The following is a 17,957-nucleotide window of genomic DNA, read 5'->3' as shown; positions in this document are numbered from 1 at the left end:
ACTTGGTTTGGGGCTACGAGTAGGTCGATCTATATAAGATTGTCCCTAAATATTTATTCATGAATTATTTATTTATTTGTGATGTAGGCTGTAAAACTATTTTCACGGATAAAAAATGAAAGCAGGATAATATTGGAGCGCTTTACATACAGTTTAAAATAGCTTGTTACTTGAATGGATGTCAATTGTCAGCGTTACAAATAATTCCATCAAAGAACAGTTACGAAAACTTGTCCTTTCAAGGAGTTCGATTTCCCATCCCATAATTATCCCATTAACAGGCTTTGGAATCTAATCAAATTTATAATTTTATTGTAAACGTAAGCAGAATGTGCATGATTGAATATAATAAAATTAATAAATGACTTAGATTTCAAATTTTTATTTTTATTTTGTGATTGACTATGTGACACTTTTTAATACATAGTTTTATTTTATTGTTAAAAGGTTATTTCTTATTAACTTCAAATTGTTGTTTTATAAATAAATTTGTAAAAATACCATTTATTTCTCACATAACGCATAAAACTTGAAAAATATGTCATTTAATTAACTTTAATATCCTTATATCTAACCGGATCCGGTCCGGCCGGATCCGGCCGGATTGAGGCCAAAATCCGGCCGGATCCGGCCGGATTGAAAATCAATCCGGTTTGCAATCCCTAGCCACCGTTTACGAGTTATTACCAAAAAACTAAAAAAAGTGACCTGTGAACTGATTGTAATTAACTTTCTTCCTTTAATATCGCTTGAAATATTGATCCTAGAGAAAAGTGTTCTAGATGTTTTTTGGAGGAAATTTAATGTAGATAAATTATTCTTAAAAACGTATTTCGCTATGGGACACCGTTTACGAGTTATTTACAAAAAACTAAAAAGGGACTTTAAAATTGATTATAATTAACTTACCCGCTGCTTTGTCTTTTTAAATATTGATCCTAGCGAAAAGTGTTCTGCATGTTTCTTGTAGGAAATTTTACGTTTATTATTTATGTATAAGATTTTTTTTTGCTATGAGTCATACTTTTCAAATTATTAACGAAAAAATAAAAACAAGGAACCTTAGAATTTATTATAATTAAATTTCCCTCTTTATTATCTTTTTAAATATTGATCCCTGCAAAAAGTGTACTGAATCTTTTTCGTTCAAAATTTTGTGTAGATTATTAACGTCTAACAACATTTTTTGATATTGGCCACCGTTTATGAGTTATTTACGGAAACCTAAAAAACGGGACCTTAGAAGTGATTATAATTAAATTTCCCGCGTTAAAATCTCTTTGAATATTGATCCTAGCGAAAAATTGTACTGAATCTTTCTTGTAGGCAATTTTATGCAGACTACTTATGTAATAGAACATTTTTTGCTATGTGCCACCGTTTAAGAGTTATTTACGAAAAACGAAAAAAAGGGACCTTTAATGTCAAATATCTCACTTCCGGTCAAGATTTCGATCGAGCAACCGGCAAATTCGGATTCAGCGGGGTCTAATTAGGTTAAAAAACCCAATTGCCAAAAAGTAATATGCTTTGCCAGTCGAAATCGATTTTATGAAAAATATGACCAGTCTAATTACTATATATGTTCAGAATATTATTTGAATAAACTTAGGATAGGATACTTAGGATAGGAAATAAAATGTGTGTTTTTATATCTTTAAACCCAATTACTAAGTAGACTGCACATACATTAAAGTCACATTAAAATTCCATTTTGCGAAATAGAGATTTCAACCTTTAACTTTGCAAAAGTAGATAATTGAAATATTCTAAAAGCAATAAAAATAGATTAGGTTAGATTCGAGCTACAATGACATTAGTTTGGGTTCAAGGCAAGGTTGCAGGGCCTCAACAAGGGAAAAAAGGGGGAGGGACTGTTGGCCTGGCTCAGTGAGCCAGAACTCATCCACTTATCCCTACTACTGCCGTAAGCAGGTAATGAATTCCCAATGTATTAAGTTTAGGTTTAATAAATTATAAATATATTTTATTAGTAACGTAATTATATACAAATATGTATAAGCATAAAGTAATAAATAAGCCTACAGCTATTAATAATGTCCGTAATCTGTATAATCCCAAAATACGGATCCCTCGTATGTGGATGCTGCTTACATAATCTCGTCTGTCAAGGTGTTTCGGCAGGAAAGGTCTTGGCAGACTTATAAATTCCTGAAATGAGGGTTCATACCTACCGACTAGAATTGGTTTCATGGTGGTATCAGATGGGTTAGTGTACGGTAACCGATGGTCATCTTGCTTATAATCTCGTCTGCCAAGGTGTTTCGGCAGGAAAGGCCTTGGCAGACTTATAAATTCCTGAAATGAGGGTTCATACCTACCGACTAGAATTGGTTTCATGGTGGTATCAGGTGGGTTACTGTACGGTAACCGATGGTCATCTTGCTTATAATCTCGTCTGCCAAGGTGTTTCGGCAGGAAAAACCTTGGCAGACTTATATATTTCTAAAATGGGGGTTCATACCTACCGACTGGAATTGGTTTCATGGTGGTATCAGATGGGTTGGGTTAGTGTAGGGTAACCGATGCCGACCTTGCTTACATAATCTCGTCTGCCAAGGTGTTACGGCAGGAAAAGCCTTGGCAGACTTATATATTCGTGAAATGAGGGTTCATACCTACCGACTGGAATTGGTTTCATGGCGGTATCAGATGAGTTAGTGTACGGTAACCGATGGTCATCTTGTTTATAATCTCGTCTGCCAAGGTGTTTCGGCAGGAAAAACCTTGGCAGACTTATATATTCCTAAAATGGGGGCTCGTACCTACTGACTGGAATTGGTTTCATGGTGGTATCAGATGGGTTAGTGTAGGGTAACCGATGCCGACCTTGCTTACATAATCTCGTCTGCCAAGGTGTTTCGGCAGGAAAAGCCTTGGCAGACTTATATATTCCTGACATGAGGGTTCATACCTACCGACTGGAATTGGTTTCATGGTGGTATCAGATGGGTTAAATTAGGGGTCCCGTTGGCCACCTTTGAGAGCGTCTGCCAAGCACTTCCGGCAAAAAAAATACTGGCAGACTTCGCTTTTATGTGTCTACATGTAAATTTCTAACTGCTGCCATAACTATTATTTCGGTATCAGATGGGTTAAATCAGCCCCCTTTTTTCGCACCGGAAGTGGCCTTCTTTTTCGTACTTTCGGCAAGTTCCGCCGTGGCAGACTATCGAATTCGGACTTAGCATCACTTTTATGGGAAACCATTGTGCATTTCAGCGTGGTATCAAGTCGGTTAGAAAATTTGCGGCCGGCTCTTCTACTACTAGTTTTTATGTTACTGGATTCGTTGATCTATGAGCTCAACACATAAACGGCCGTACTTTGAACGCATAGATTAACGAATTTGTCAACATAAAAAACTAGTTTGATGTATTCAACTAGGTACTAAAATACAAAATACAGTACGTAGCGGCCCCCTTTTTTTAATATCTTTCGTTAAAGTTCAATAATCACGATTATTTAGCAGTGGCGTTAGTGTGCACGTTGATGGGCTCTTAACGATAATTGGTATTTAGCTACAGATTTTGGAGAAAATGCAGTACGTAGCGGCCCCCTTTTTTTAATATCTTTCGTTAAAGTTCAATCAATAATCACGATTATTTAGCAGTGGCGTTAGTGTGCACGTTGATGGGCTCTTAACGATAATTGGTATTTAGCTACAGATTTTGGAGAAAATGTAAGGAAATAAATTTTATGCAAATCGATTCCATTGACCAAATGCGTCTTAGATGGCAACCTATGGTTCGTTTTTTTTTTGCATTAGAAAGAACTTAAAAAAAGTTAAGCGATCTTGACACGTCTTTTAATTGAAAAAGCTTTTTAAAAATCAAAAACTATTACTTATGAAAGCAGAAGAATATAAATGATCGTATTAGATTCATAACTGTTACATATTTGCCGTAACTTATTTTTAAAATGTGGTTTTCAATTAAAAGACACATCAAGATTGTTTACCTTTATTTCTAATGCTAAAAAAAAACGAACTATAAGTAGGGCAAAGATATAAAGTCCTGTTATGCTTGAGGATAATAACATAATAAAATTATTGGAAATACCAAAAACATAGGTAAGTAACAGTTAAACATAAAATGTTTGGAATTTGTTTTTTATTTCTAGTAATGTAATAAATCCATCTGTCGCTTTTATAGTGCCTTCTGCCTTAGCTTACGATGGTCTCTAAGAAGTTTTTGAATTTATGTTTTCACCACCGACTAATACTAATACATATATTTTTTATCTTCCCAATCGTCGGTGTCCTAGGGTTATTTTCGCATATTAGCACGGGATCTAGTAGCTACAATTACTGACCTATTTAAAAAGTCCATCCTTATAACAATGATGCTAGCGTCAGCACTGCATGACATTTTGGGTAGGACAAAATGGCGATCAAAATGTTAAAAATCTCGATTTGACATTACTCACATTACTGAAGTGTAGAGCTACAAATAAACATCAGGTTTTTAAAGTTCCCAGCCAGCCACGAAAACCACACATTACTTACCCCTCTTGATCTTTAATTTTCACTCAAAGAATGGCGAGGCACCCATTCTAAGGCTGGTTTAGAATATTGATAATACGTTTTCAAGTAAGGTACCGGATCAGTTCCTTCACACCACTCCGTGAATAGCAATAGCCCCTCTCTTTCTTCGTCTGTTATTCTTTTAAACGTATGAGCAACTCTCTTTTCCCCCATCAATAATGCGGCTGCTTTTCTTTTTTCAGCCAGGGCTTGGGCTTTTCTCGTTTTTTTATCAACAAACTTTTTGAATACAGGTCTTTTATATGTCGCTGGAGGCAAAAACGCTTTATGCATAGCATTTGTCATTTCTTTAAAGGCTCTCAGTTCCCTTTCTGCTTTGTATGCATTTCTCATCATAGTCAAGTCCTGAGAAAAACAGTCACTTCGAGCTTGGTTCACTATTTTGAAGTCCAGGGAATCAAGTTTCAAGTTATAATCCTCGTACATTACTTCCATGATTTTCATAGGATCTTTTAGATTTTCATGGTCTTCATCACTTTTGCCAAAGACCTCTTGGTATACGAATTCTATGCAAATTTTTAGCTTTAATGTATCCGGACTAGCGACAGAATGATAAAAAGGTTCATTCAAAATACGGTAAAACTTTTCTTGAAGATGTATTTCGTTTAACTTTTCCCTAGTTATTTGACTATTTATACTATCAATGTAATATTGAAAGTATTCGAGCTCTACTTTCGTAACTTTCTTAAGTGTCTTAATAGAGCGCATTAGAAGCTTATAAGGATCACCGGTTTTAGCCAATTGGAGTAAATATTCTCTACTTTGTAATTCCATTGTGTTAAACAAGTGCATCATCTGTTCAGGCTTTACAAAGTATAAATAAGGGGGCAGAGGACTACTCAGCTCCACCTTAGCCTGTTCCACCATCTTGTCTATATCCGCAGCTTCTGCTATCTCATCGTCTGTTTTAAACGTATCGGTCACAAATAAAATTGACTTACTCTTGTTTGCTATCATTTGTAGATTTTCGTCAAACTCTTTTCTCCATTCAAGTGGAGCCACATAAATTAAAAAGCTGCGATATATTTTTAAAACTGATCTAATGGCGTCTAGTTTGAACAGAATGTTATTTAATTTTGTTATAGAAGAAACTAACACAAGGAATTGATTATTTTTCGCAACAAGAGCATTGTAGGCAATTTCTGCTGCTGAAATTTTAGCACATGCCTTCTTATAATCTTCGGTAAGAAACCTTTGAAAGTTTTTAATGTGACTTTTTAAATTTCGTACAATATTATCATGCTCTCTAGTTTCATCTACCAAAGTTTCATCGATTTTCATTATCAAATCTCTACGATATCCTATTTGTTGACGATTCATAGCATAACTTTGTATATTTTGAACGTATACCTTGATATCGTCGAAGCTTCGCAACGGTCGTCCTTCAATGACAGTGTAAAATTCTGGGTGGATTTCAACCACTGCCCTGACATCATCGGGGGGTTCCTCTATAAACAGCCGCCTCGATATATCCCTCGTCGCCGCTATCTTCACATTGTCTTTCAGGTGCAGCGGTTGGGACAGTCTGTTTCTAAATATATTTTTTTCAATTCTGTCGCTGTACTTTATGTAACTAAGTAATTTCTCGGTTCTAGGCACACGAAACGGACGACTTGCTTTTCCATGATCTTCCTTTAATGCATGTTTTCTGTTAGTAAAGTAGTATTGGGTATTTTTCACATGACGTCGTCTGAAAACTATGTCGAGTGTTTTCAACGGTACGAGAGGCTTGCGTTCTTTTTTAAGACAGTTTTTTGTCGACATTGTTCTTGTAAAAAATATAAATAACAGTTAGTTAACAAATAATAATTATGCCTCAAATCAACAAGAAAAAATAGCAGAAATCAGAAATTGAAAGCTTCATATTGATTACCAAATGTCATAAAAAAATGTAATTCTTCTTTTGACATATCAATTGTAGGTATTTAACCTTTCTAGATGCACTAATGTGCTTTGTAGCAAAGAATCAAAGAGAATATAACCACTACGTCAAAGAATATCCGTAGTCAAGCAGGAACCCTAATATGTAGTTACCTCATGTCCGCCATTCTGTCCGTCGGCGGCTTAGCTCAGTGGTCTTTAATACTAGAATGCTGCAATTTGGCATATATCAATGTTGCAGTCAGTGTTAAAATTAAACCAGAAAAAAAATCGATTAGAGTTAGACCGTAAAAAGTCTGCAGCGATTTTGATAGCCCACGCAGTGCAAGTGTCATTTTAAACGTCAAACTTCTATGAAATTATGTCGTATAAATAACACTTACACTGCGTGGGCTATCAAATCCGCTGCAGACTTTTATTGGTGCGACTATATTTGGCTGCAACCTTAAAATAATTGTGGTCGTTTTTAGGGTTCCGTAGTCAACTAGGAAGCCTTATAATTTCGCCATGTCCGTCTGTCTATCCGTCCGTGGCTTTGCTCCGTAATCATTAGTGCTATAAAGTGCAATTTCGCAAGGATATACAGGGCGTCCCAAGACTATGGGACATCAAGGGAAAGTACCTTAAATATCGTAGATATAGATAGGATATTTTGCTGAAAGAAGACATTATTTTAATTTTAAAAAAAACATTTTAAACTGCATTCATAGATTTTTAAATATGTAATTACATGGTTGAACCGGGAATCGAACCCGCTACACGAGAAAAAAAACAGCCTGTAGTTTTATCATACCGATCGAAATGATTCATTATAAGGATTATTTTTTGCTAAATAACATAGTGTCAGAAATAAAAGGAAGACCATGAATTTTTACATTTTTAATTCAAAATTAATCAATTTAATTTATCAAATGCTCAAAATGAGTCCCATTCTGTTGAATACAAAGTCGCACTCTTTTGATTACCTATTTCGCTAAATTTCACATCAAATGTTAATATTTATGGTATTCCTTTTATTTCTGACACTATGTTATTTAGCAAAAAATAATCCTTATGATGAAGCCTTTCAATCGGTATGATAAAACTACAGGGTGATTTTTATTCTCGTGTAGCGGGTTCGATTCCCGGTTCAACCATGTAATTATTTAAAAATCTATGAATACAGTTTAAATTCGTTTTTTTAAATAAAATAATGTCTTCTTTCAGCAAAATATCTTATCTAAAATATTTAAGGTACTTTCCCTTGATGTCCCATAGTCTTGGGACACCCTGTATAAATCATGCATGCCGACAGAACGGTAAAAATAAAAACTACAAAATAAAAATTTGGGCTATCTCCCATACAGAATGTTTGAAATTGATAAAAAAAATCGCTTACCTAATGTGGGGTATCGTTGGGTAGGTCTTTCAAAACAAATACGGGTCCCAAACAATCATTTTTTGATAAAGATAAATTTTCAGAAATAATCGCTCTTATGCTTGCAAGCCCCCGTTTAGTCTATTCTGACAGAATGGTAACTACGGAACCCTACACTAAGCATGCACGCATAAGCCGACATGCTTTTGGCATTACACACTTACTATGTATACGGCATACGGACTAATCTCAGATCAAATTCAATTAATAATAAATTTTCCTTCTTGTTGGCTCATAGGACGACTTTAATCTTCTATTCAGCTTGTCGATGTCTTTTAAAAGTTTAGCTGCTTCTTTGGCGTCTTTCATGTTCTTTATTCCATTCTCATATATCTCTTGCTCCACTGCCTTCACAAGATTCAACTCGTAAGTAGATAAATCTAGCATTACATTGTCGTATTCGTTCTCCAGAGCCCTCATCATTTCCACAGGGCTGAGATTAGTTTCATTAGTAGCGACTAGTTGTTCGTAGGCATATTCAACGTAGTTAGATACTTGTAAGGCACACTCAGATGACACTACGTACCTTAACTTATCGGCTAGAATTCTGTAAAATATTTCTTTAACTTCAATCTCGCGATTTTTATTAGTTGTGATCATGGCTTCGATTCCTTCCATCTGAAATTATTAAAACATTCTAGATAGAATTGAGTAAGGTACCTATAGTTCGTTTTTTTTTAGCATTAGAAAGAACTTGGAAGAAGGTAAGCGATCTTGACATGCCTTTTAATGGAAAAACGCGTTTTAAAAATCAATAACTACTACTTATGAAAGCAGAAGAATATAAATGATCGTATTAGATTCATAATTGTTACATATTTGCAGTAACTTATTTTTAAAATGTGTTTTTCAATTAAAAGACACATCAAGATTGTTTACCTTATTTCTAATGCAGAAAAAAACGAACTATACTTTAAATTTTAATTATAATGATTATAAATGGTCAATTGGTCAATTATAAATTGTCCTTTATTTTCGTTGCTCATAAATACAATAAATAAATAGAATATATTTTACCTACCTTTTTTTGAATGAAATCTAATTGTTGGTTTAAAGTGGCTTTAAAGACGTCTCTTGATTTTAGTAATTTGTTCTTTTCAGCGTTGAGTTCCTCTGTAGCAAGTAGATAATTAAGATTCTGGTGCTCTAACAACTCAAACATTTCCAAGAGTTGCTCAGGGGTATCAAAATATAATTTTGGAGCTGAAAGTTTACTCAAGCGCTCTTTGACTATATCTTTGTTTACAGGAACGAAGATATTTGAATCCATTTCTATGATTTCAGTGTGGTGTCTGTCCAGTCGAACATTGTTATGTTCCTGCCACAAAATCGGTGCAGCTGTATGAAGGAATCTCTCGAACGACAGCAATATCAGTAAAGTTTCGTCGATGTACTGCAGTTTTGACTTGAGGGTTGCCACCTCGTAATTTGCCTGTTTGTGCTCCTCAGTCTGATTCACCAGATCTTTTGCCAAGCCATCCGATTTATGCATTATAGCAATCGTTTTGTTATTATCGTCAGCCAAAAATTTGTCGAAACTTTGTTGACAATCATCGAAGTGTGCAGACGCGGATTCGTAAATACTTTTTTCATTTTCCATTTCTCTGTCTATCCTTAAAATTTCGTCAGTTAGAAATCCTCGAAGAGTCCTTTTTAAGGCAACATTTTTAACATCTTCCTTGTACTTGTTCATGGAGGTGTTCGGTCGAATTTTTCTACCTTCAACGAGAGAAAAGTAGTCGGGGTCGACATCCAAGATTGTTTTGACATGGTGATCCGTGTCATTTTTTTCAATCGGTGGTAATTTTATTCCGAAAACTGCTTTACTCGATTGTTTACGAATTAACTTTTTATTTGGAGTTTTGTCCATGTTGTTCAAATGTTCACGGCAAGCTCATGCCGATAGCGCTCGCTTTAGAATTAAACGATCGATATTGCTATAGTTACGGGTACTATTCTGCTATTAAGAGAATTCGATTACTTTTTGCTAATCCAACTTATCTACGTAATTAATTACAGTAATCCCTGAATTTAATATGCTTTATCTAAATTAATTTTAGGGTCTTTTCAATTCATTTGAACTATCGAACACACTAGTCCAGCATTCGTCAAATCATTTATTTTCTAAAGATTAGGTATATGCATATAATATGTTAAACTACGGCCACTTAATTCGTTGGTACCTATTACTAGGTATTTTACAAAGTATTAAAAAAAAAAGTTTAAAAGAACTTGACGTATTTACATCTGCTAATAGTGGAGTTGGCCAATTTTATTTAAAGTTGTAAGTAGTTACATTTTTTTTTAGATTGGTCTATATTTATGTTAGAAATAACATATAAAAAATAAAATAGCCAAGTTACCTACTGTTTGGTACGAGATCCGCGTGTAGCAAACCATAAGATATTTACTTACACACATAGTCTGGTTGTACAAAAAGCAAATTATAAAAAATAAGAGCCACATTTTAATCACTGTCGGAGCTACCGCTCTGCCGTTCCTGGTCCTCTTCTTCTTCGGTTTTCTCTTTCTTGACCATTTCCCAGGGCATGACAGGCAAGGGCTCCACGAAGGAATCGTCCACCTTTAGCTTGTAGAGCAGTCTTGGTGTGAAGTGATTTGGAAGAGGCCACACTTTCTCTGTAAGAGAACGATTATATGCATTAAATTAAGATTTCTACCAGAAATAACATTTACCTCTGTAATTCAAACCAAATATTAGGTTGGAAGGATCTTTCATATCCGAAATTGAGGTTTGAGCAGCATATAATCCATCTGCTCTACAATTGGATAACTGTATTTAGTGGAAGGTAAAGTCGAATAGTAGTTTGTGTTACAAGGGATCAAAATGATATATTTCCGTCAAGGGCGTACATTGAATCCTGAGCGTAATGAGGGATTCAAGTGTTAACGCCCAAGACGAAATAATTTTGATACCGTGTGACACTTACTGCTTTTCACATCAACTATAATAGTTATGAGGAAAATAAAAAAAACAGTATTCACACAATCTTATGCTTCCCTCCCTCCTAGCAGGGAAGAAAAAGCTCTTTTCCGAATAGGTGGTGTGAAAAGTAATTTGATCAGTTCATCTTTGGCTGGTATCCTGGGCAGTGACCCCTAAGAGCTTACCGAAGTAAAATTCGTGGTCGTCGACGCGCCGGTGCAAGTGTATGACATCGCGCAGGGCTAGAGTGTGCCTCGATTGTATGAGAAGGTCCAGCAGTGCGACTTCGGGCAACGCATTAATCTTCGGGTCCGCCGCGCTCATGCCTTCGAACGACAGCTGTAGGACGATAATATTGTACGTATATTTGGTAATGTATATTTCCCTTAACCTAAGAGCTCTTCTCGGAACTTTTGTACGACATATCACCACTTCACCAGTCCTACCGTGCTGTTCGTGTCGAATGAAAATATATCTTCTTCTTTCCCCTGCCCTTATCCCACGTCTTGTGGGGTCGGCACAACATGTTTTTCTCTTCCATTCTCCTCTGTCTTTCGTGTCCTCAGCACTCACTCCTTTCTTTCTCATATCCTTCATATTCGAATGAAAATATATGTGGTGAGGAAACCCGTTGTTTGAAAAAGGTGAGACGTAAACGTGCATACGCCTTTCGTTATGAGAGACGGTAGAGCTACAAGTCAACTTTTTTCAGTCGATAACCGCAGCGATTAGAAGCGGACCCTATTAGTGTTTCTTTTTTAAAGTGACAAATGGTACGCGCTACTGCTCGAAGCCTCCATCGGAGATTTCGAAGCGCCAGACCAAAACGCTCAATGCCGTTTTTATGGTTCCTCTACAGTCTCTACACGATGGGCCAACGCCGGCCACTCGCAAGGGACACAGCCATGCGGTAGAATGAGATAGCTATATCACTTGCTCCCTCTAACGCATAAATGCGTCCCCTGGAGTGACCGGCGTTGGTCAACGTGTAGAGAAGCCATTGTACATTGAATGCTCACATTATCATCAGCAGTGGCGAGACTGCACAGCATGGCGATCTTGTCCAGGCAGACCTTCACCTGCTCCATGTGCTGCGCCAGCGGCGCGTTGATGTCCAGCACGCCCACCAGCGACGGCGGCCGCGCCGTTATCCCTCTCCAACCTTTGAACAGGAACTATGGGATGGAAGAGTACAGTTTATAATGACCAGACATCGTACATTTTCCAGCATTTTTGGTGCGGCGGAGTGGTGTTAACGGAATTGGTATAAATAATTTCAATCCTAATGATTAAATAGCGTTAATTACGTTAATATTAACCTTAATTTACCATTTCAGTTGAAATTGTCTATACCAATTCCGTAACACCACTCTGCTGCACCAAAAATGCTGGAAAATGTAGGTACGATGTCTGCTAATGACTTTACACCAGCTATACCAATCAACTCACTGAACTTTTATAATATGGTTCACCTAGCAATTCAAAAGACTAAGAAAAGCGAGTTAAATTACAAAACGAATCTGATAATTATAAAAATATCCGTTGGTATGATTGTTGGTTGGGATGGTTGGTTTGTATGGTTGGTATTTGAAATATTGCACTTATGTGAGCGCACTAAAAGTACACCAATTGTATGACAGATGTACGGTCCGCTAATGTCCCCGGTTGTAGGTACGTCTCTCCTCTCCCTCTTACCCTGCAATGCGAGACATAAGCAGTATTTTGAATATCAACATGTTTTATAACAACATGAAGTAGTGAAATTAGCAGAAAATTATGTACGTACAGTTTGTTAGAATAATGAGTGATCTGATCCATCACGTTTTACCTTAGGGCGTTAAAAAAAATCTAGTACTGAAATGTGCAGAAAATTACGTACAGTTTTTATGGAATGATAAACTATTAGCAGCTTGAGCTTCCGGAACAAGCATCGGTCGGGCTTTTCCTCGGGCTCCTCGGGCCACACAAATGGGTCGCCGTCCGCCTGCGCCTGGCGCGCCGCTTGCCGCAGCGCCTCCAGTTCATCCGCGTCCTTCCGTTCCATGGCTTCTATCCAGTCCACCTCCGTCTTAAACAGGAACCGTAGCAAACGGTGCACCGTGTCTTCTGATCCCTAAGGTGAATTAGCAGTATGGTCGAAAGTTCGCCTTCACTTGCCTCAGAAATCGCTGGATTCGTAATTAGGAGTTTATAAAGTGATAATTTCTGACTAAACGTTCGTACTCAGTTGTGTAGATAGGTACCTATTATATAGTGTTGGTAGCATTTTCAATAAACGTGTCTATTTTAATTAGAGGAGTAGGTACTAGTTAATGAAATTTTCGTAACTATTACCTAACTACCTACTTATTGTAGGTATTAACACAGATTTGAAAGTCTTTTTAAATATGGAGAATTATTAACATCGTACGCATAGAATAATTAAAAACTTAATTAGGTAGGTACCCTAAATCTTTCCTTACCTAATGTCAAATCTCATCTAGGGTCCTAGGTATTAGCTAGTATACTTATGTAGTATCATGTAAATAGAAGAATATGATAGGTATGAGCTTGAATTTCTACCTGAATATAGTGAATATACTCGTATAGTTAAATATGTAGGTACTTACTTCGACAATATGGACGAAATAACTGTCATACACGAGTAGCAAACCGGTTACTTTCATATCACAGTAACCTCCATTCACTGCATCAACAGTCTTGCCGATTTGCTCTATCATGGCTTCTCGTGGTGCCTTGTGTTCGCCAATGTATATCATTCGTATACCATAGGTTTTCTATGAAAAAAAAATCAGACCATCTCTCATTACCTAATCGAGTCTGTGCGGAAAGAGAAGAGTCGTGGAATGTATTGATGGTTCCCATATTTATTTTTCTATACCGTTTTTTGTAAAAAAAGATATGAAAATATCATACAAATTATAAGAACTAGGTTTTAATATGCACATATGGAAGGTATACGAATATTATTCCGTCCACAGGAAAGATATACTCCTTAACTCAAACTAAAAATGTTTTTGACCCGTGTGCTGCCGTGGGCTAAATGCGAGTACCGAGTACCGTAGCCGTGTGGTGGAGTAAGCTAGTCATTATTAGGTACCTACGTAGGTAAGTACCTACTGTAGGTCACATTTACCAGGGTTTACAATTACGCGTGAAACTACTTACCAAGCCAAGACTCTGGAAGTTCTCTTGGACTACATGTAAAACCGTTCTTGTGTCAAGTTCTGGCAACAAGTTCATTTTGATATATAACCAATTCAAACCCCATTAGAAAGCAGCTTTAATGCATCGTCAGTTTTTATTTTATTTGTAAATAAACACAACTCAAGGCGAAGAAATGTCAATAGCGTATCCATGGCAACTAAATATATTATCAATCGATTATGAGGTTCAACCTTAAATTGGTGGGCCTTGCACATCTACGAGTATAGTTGGTCAAACCAAATTTGTCAATAAATAAGAACATAAAAACTATACTCATCCTTTTCTTTTGGGTGCTAGTACTAGAGTAAGAGAAAGATAGTATGATTCTCGCTATTTATGTTTGAAATGAGACAGTCCTTTGACAAACTATAATGCACAATATCTGAATTTATTCAGTGACCTGAGTGACCATAAAGCAGAAGAATCCATAAAGCCTCTACCAAAGAGAATATAATCACTGCCTAATTTCAACCGGTAGGGGTGTGCGCTTACTAGGCACTTGTCCCACCGCCGACGATGAGTGATAAGCGAGTAGAACGATAAACTAGAAACGAGTGGGCGAGCGGCGAGAAGCGAGTGCTAGCTCCAATAGTTTTGTCGCTCGGCTATAGGCGAGTGTTCGAGTGCGACGGGCTATTACTTTAAAATTAAAACCAATAAAAATGACAGCCTTTTGGAAGTGTCGTATAATATACAATACTAGGATCTACAACAGTTATACGGGTACAATAAAATTAGCATTGCACTAATAAATTTATAACTAAGCGTGAACTTAAAATCTATCATCATCATCATATCTAGGCCTCCTATTAGGTCTGCTGTTGTTAAATCTGTTGTTAGAGTTATATTTGTTGTTTGATTTGCGATAGTTGTTGTAATCATCATCATCGTCATCATCGTTATATCTGCTGCTGTTGTTATTGTATCTGTAATTGTTGTTGTTGCTGCGGAATTTGTTCCATCTCTTGTTTGGGTTGTAAGAGTTTCTTTGGGAGTATCTGTCCTGTTCTTTAACTTTCAACATGCTGAAGCTGCGAGCCAATTCGTCCAATTCCTCTGGTGGTTCCTGCCAAATTACAAATATGTATTAAAATTAAACTATGCTAAAATATTCAGCTTGTATAAGACACCACTGCTTGCTGTCAAGGAGATCCCATCAAAAACATTACATGTAAAAAGATGCAAGTCTCGCAACGCAATTCTTCTACTACAAAAAAGTTTTGAGATGTTATGTGAAACCAAGTCGGTTATTTTAGTCAGTGCCAGGGGGTGTTAAACCATATCAATAAGATATCTTTAATTTTCGACGACTGCCGTGCCCCCAGATTCGTCTATACTATGTTTTCACACACATTTCAGTAACAGCTCATTAGGTATGAGATAACGAGTTTGGGTGATGTAGTTGGAACATCGGTCGCCTGTGTGTGGACTATCAGATAACAGAATGAGCTATTACATGAATTTGAACCTTATAAATAGGACGGTAAAATTTATTTTTTAACGAGTTTGTTCCCGTTCAGTCAGTAGCGGTAGCATTGGTAATCGCTGCACAAATGAAACAAAGGCTTTTCTTTAACAGATAAGGGCCCTATCCTAAAATATTATTTCGTAAAATTCATACTTCATACAGTTCATACTATACTAAGTCACTAACTCTCTCCTCTCTCTAATCTCTCTATGATAATAGCTGCCTCCTTCTCTTGTAGTACTGTAAATAGTATCGTTATTAAAATAACTTAGGTACATATAATAGTTTTGTTACATTTATAAAAATTCACGCGCGATATTTGAAACACCTTACAGTGAAGAAGAAAACCTAAAGGTGGTATTCCACCTGTCCCATTTCCTTGTCCAGTGTGTTTTTGTATTTGTGTATTTGTATTTCACATTTTGCTTAGTGAAAGAGTGAGACGCAATGCATATTGGACCAAGATATTGAACAACAGATGCCTACCTGATTAGCTTCCTTCAGAACTGCTATCAAGCTCTTAGCCAGGCGTGCGTCCTCCTCTGTGAACAGCGTATGAGCCTCACCCTTCTTGTCGTAGCGGCCAGTCCTGCCGATCCTGTGAATGTAGTCCTCCGATGTTTGCGGGAAATCATAGTTGATTACATGTGTGATACCGTCCACATCTGGAATAAACACAATGGAATTAAAAGTGGCTTAAACTTTTTGTTGGTTTTAGTTTTTCTTTTAAATGCAGTTTTTTTGAGTACTCACCTAATCCTCTAGCAGCAACATCTGTAGCCACAAGGATGTTAGTGTTACCAGTTTTGAACTTCCTGATTATAGTATCTCTTTGCAGTTGAGTTTTGTCCCCATGGATCCCAACTGCGGGCCAGCCATTCCGTTTCAATGTTAGAGTGAGGTGATCCACAGATCTCTTAGTATTAGTGAACACTAGGATTTTTCCTACACCTTCTCCTGATATCTGGTGCATTATTTCTTTGAATCTAATTAACAAATGAAACATATTAGAATGGTGAAATGGGTATGGGCTAATGCTGGTTGGGTTAAAAAAATTGTTGAGTGACCCAGTGATAACTGCTTGTAGGAACTTTTCATTCAGAGCTTAAGGACCAGATGGTAAATAGTCCCCAAATAGACAAACCAATGCGAATTAAATTCTATTGTTAAGAAAGAAATATTAAAAAAGATTATAAATAAAAATGAATGTGTAAAAATAATTATTATACAACACTAATAATAGCACTACTTACTTGTCCATTTTGCTATCCTGATCACAAACATGTACTACCTGTTTGATATTGTGATTAGCAGATAACTCAGTGGATCCAACATTGACTTGTACAAACTCGCCTAAGTAATCCTTTGCTAAGTGTTGTACCTCTTTAGGCCATGTGGCAGAAAACATCAAAATCTGCCTTTCTAGCGGAACTCCTTCCAAAGCCTGTCGTATTTGTGGTTCAAATCCCATGTCGAGCATTCGGTCAGCCTCATCCAGTACCACATAAGTGCATCTACTGAGGTTTGTGGTGCGGCTTACAAGAAAGTCATTAAGCCGGCCAGGAGTAGCAATGACTATATCCACTCCTGCTTCCAACTGCTCAGCTTGTACTGATCTGCTTGCACCCCCATAAATACATACACATCTAATGTTAAGCAGTTTTTGGAAGTCCTTCGCTACAACCTCAATTTGTTTAGCTAACTCTCGGGTAGGTGCCAACACCAGTGCTATAGGACCTCTACCTTTCCTAGCTTTCTTTTCTTTTATATGCACAACTGCAGGTAGTAGAAACGCGAGTGTTTTGCCTGTGCCTGTCTGGGCTATTCCAACAAAGTTTTGACCACTCAATGCAACTGGCCATGCTTGAGACTGAATAATAGTTGGTTTAGTGAAGCCCTGTTTACTAAGGAAGGTTTTTATGTACTCTGGAAACTCACTTGCTTCTATGTCAATAAAAGGACTAGGAACGTCCTCCCCATACACTGTAATATTATGTTCGTTTCTGTAATCGTCAATAACTTTTTGCTCTGTATTTGTGCTATAATACCTCGTTGCATTCTCACTAAATAGCGAATTTCTCTGTAATGCTGGACATAACAAGGCAAATGTTCTATGTCTATATGTGTTTAGGAAAACTGCATCAGTAGAAATAGGAGCTGAATTACTGTACAATCTGCAATTAAATAACGTCACGTTAATTCAATTAAATAGTATTTTGGGTCGATGCTGACCTAAACTAATGTAAATTTTTAGATACTTACAGGTTTGCTAAACCACGACGTTTTAATAACCGTGTAATGATTTTGGAAGCCATGTCAGTAATATAGTTTCTCTGTTATGGAGTAAGATTTATAAATCTTAACTTCGCCTTACTTTTTTTCGTAGAATAAGTATCTTTTGATCGGAAATTAAATCAAATCGAATTTAAATAGTATTAAAGGTTATGTTACACAAGGTTATGACATTTTT

The 17,957-nt window shown here is 36.7% G+C and overlaps 4 protein-coding genes across 4 annotated transcripts; all 4 read right to left on the bottom strand.

The window, feature by feature from the left end:
* Window positions 1-4,480: 4,480 nt before the first annotated feature.
* On the bottom strand, window positions 4,481-6,346 carry LOC134668557 (uncharacterized). The gene has a single exon (XM_063526004.1). The coding sequence runs from the start codon at window positions 6,329-6,331 to the stop codon at window positions 4,541-4,543; it is 1,791 nt and encodes a 596-aa protein (XP_063382074.1). The 5' UTR covers window positions 6,332-6,346; the 3' UTR covers window positions 4,481-4,540.
* A 1,712-nt stretch (window positions 6,347-8,058) lies between these two features.
* Window positions 8,059-9,825, bottom strand: LOC134668556 (uncharacterized). The gene is made up of 2 exons (XM_063526003.1): window positions 8,887-9,825; window positions 8,059-8,483 (listed from the first exon to the last, which is right to left on the bottom strand). Exons 1-2 carry the CDS (start codon window positions 9,733-9,735, stop codon window positions 8,070-8,072), a joined length of 1,263 nt encoding a protein of 420 aa, XP_063382073.1. The 5' UTR covers window positions 9,736-9,825; the 3' UTR covers window positions 8,059-8,069.
* A 182-nt stretch (window positions 9,826-10,007) lies between these two features.
* On the bottom strand, window positions 10,008-14,229 carry LOC134668554 (uncharacterized). Its single transcript, XM_063526001.1, has 6 exons — window positions 13,981-14,229; window positions 13,422-13,589; window positions 12,692-12,925; window positions 11,832-11,987; window positions 10,998-11,151; window positions 10,008-10,505 (listed from the first exon to the last, which is right to left on the bottom strand). The coding sequence occupies exons 1-6, from the start codon at window positions 14,053-14,055 to the stop codon at window positions 10,333-10,335; spliced, it is 960 nt and encodes a 319-aa protein (XP_063382071.1). The 5' UTR covers window positions 14,056-14,229; the 3' UTR covers window positions 10,008-10,332.
* Window positions 14,230-14,685: 456 nt separating this feature from the next.
* LOC134669006 (uncharacterized) lies at window positions 14,686-17,951 on the bottom strand. Its single transcript, XM_063526525.1, has 5 exons — window positions 17,750-17,951; window positions 16,741-17,661; window positions 16,241-16,473; window positions 15,974-16,152; window positions 14,686-15,085 (listed from the first exon to the last, which is right to left on the bottom strand). The coding sequence occupies exons 1-5, from the start codon at window positions 17,800-17,802 to the stop codon at window positions 14,792-14,794; spliced, it is 1,680 nt and encodes a 559-aa protein (XP_063382595.1). The 5' UTR covers window positions 17,803-17,951; the 3' UTR covers window positions 14,686-14,791.
* Between the last annotated feature and the right edge of the window lie 6 nt (window positions 17,952-17,957).

This window comes from Cydia fagiglandana, chromosome 11 (assembly GCF_963556715.1).
Source record: "Cydia fagiglandana chromosome 11, ilCydFagi1.1, whole genome shotgun sequence".
Taxonomy (NCBI): Eukaryota; Metazoa; Arthropoda; class Insecta; order Lepidoptera; family Tortricidae; genus Cydia; species Cydia fagiglandana.
Note: the sequence above shows the minus strand (reverse complement) of the source record. Positions and strands in the feature narration are given on the sequence as shown.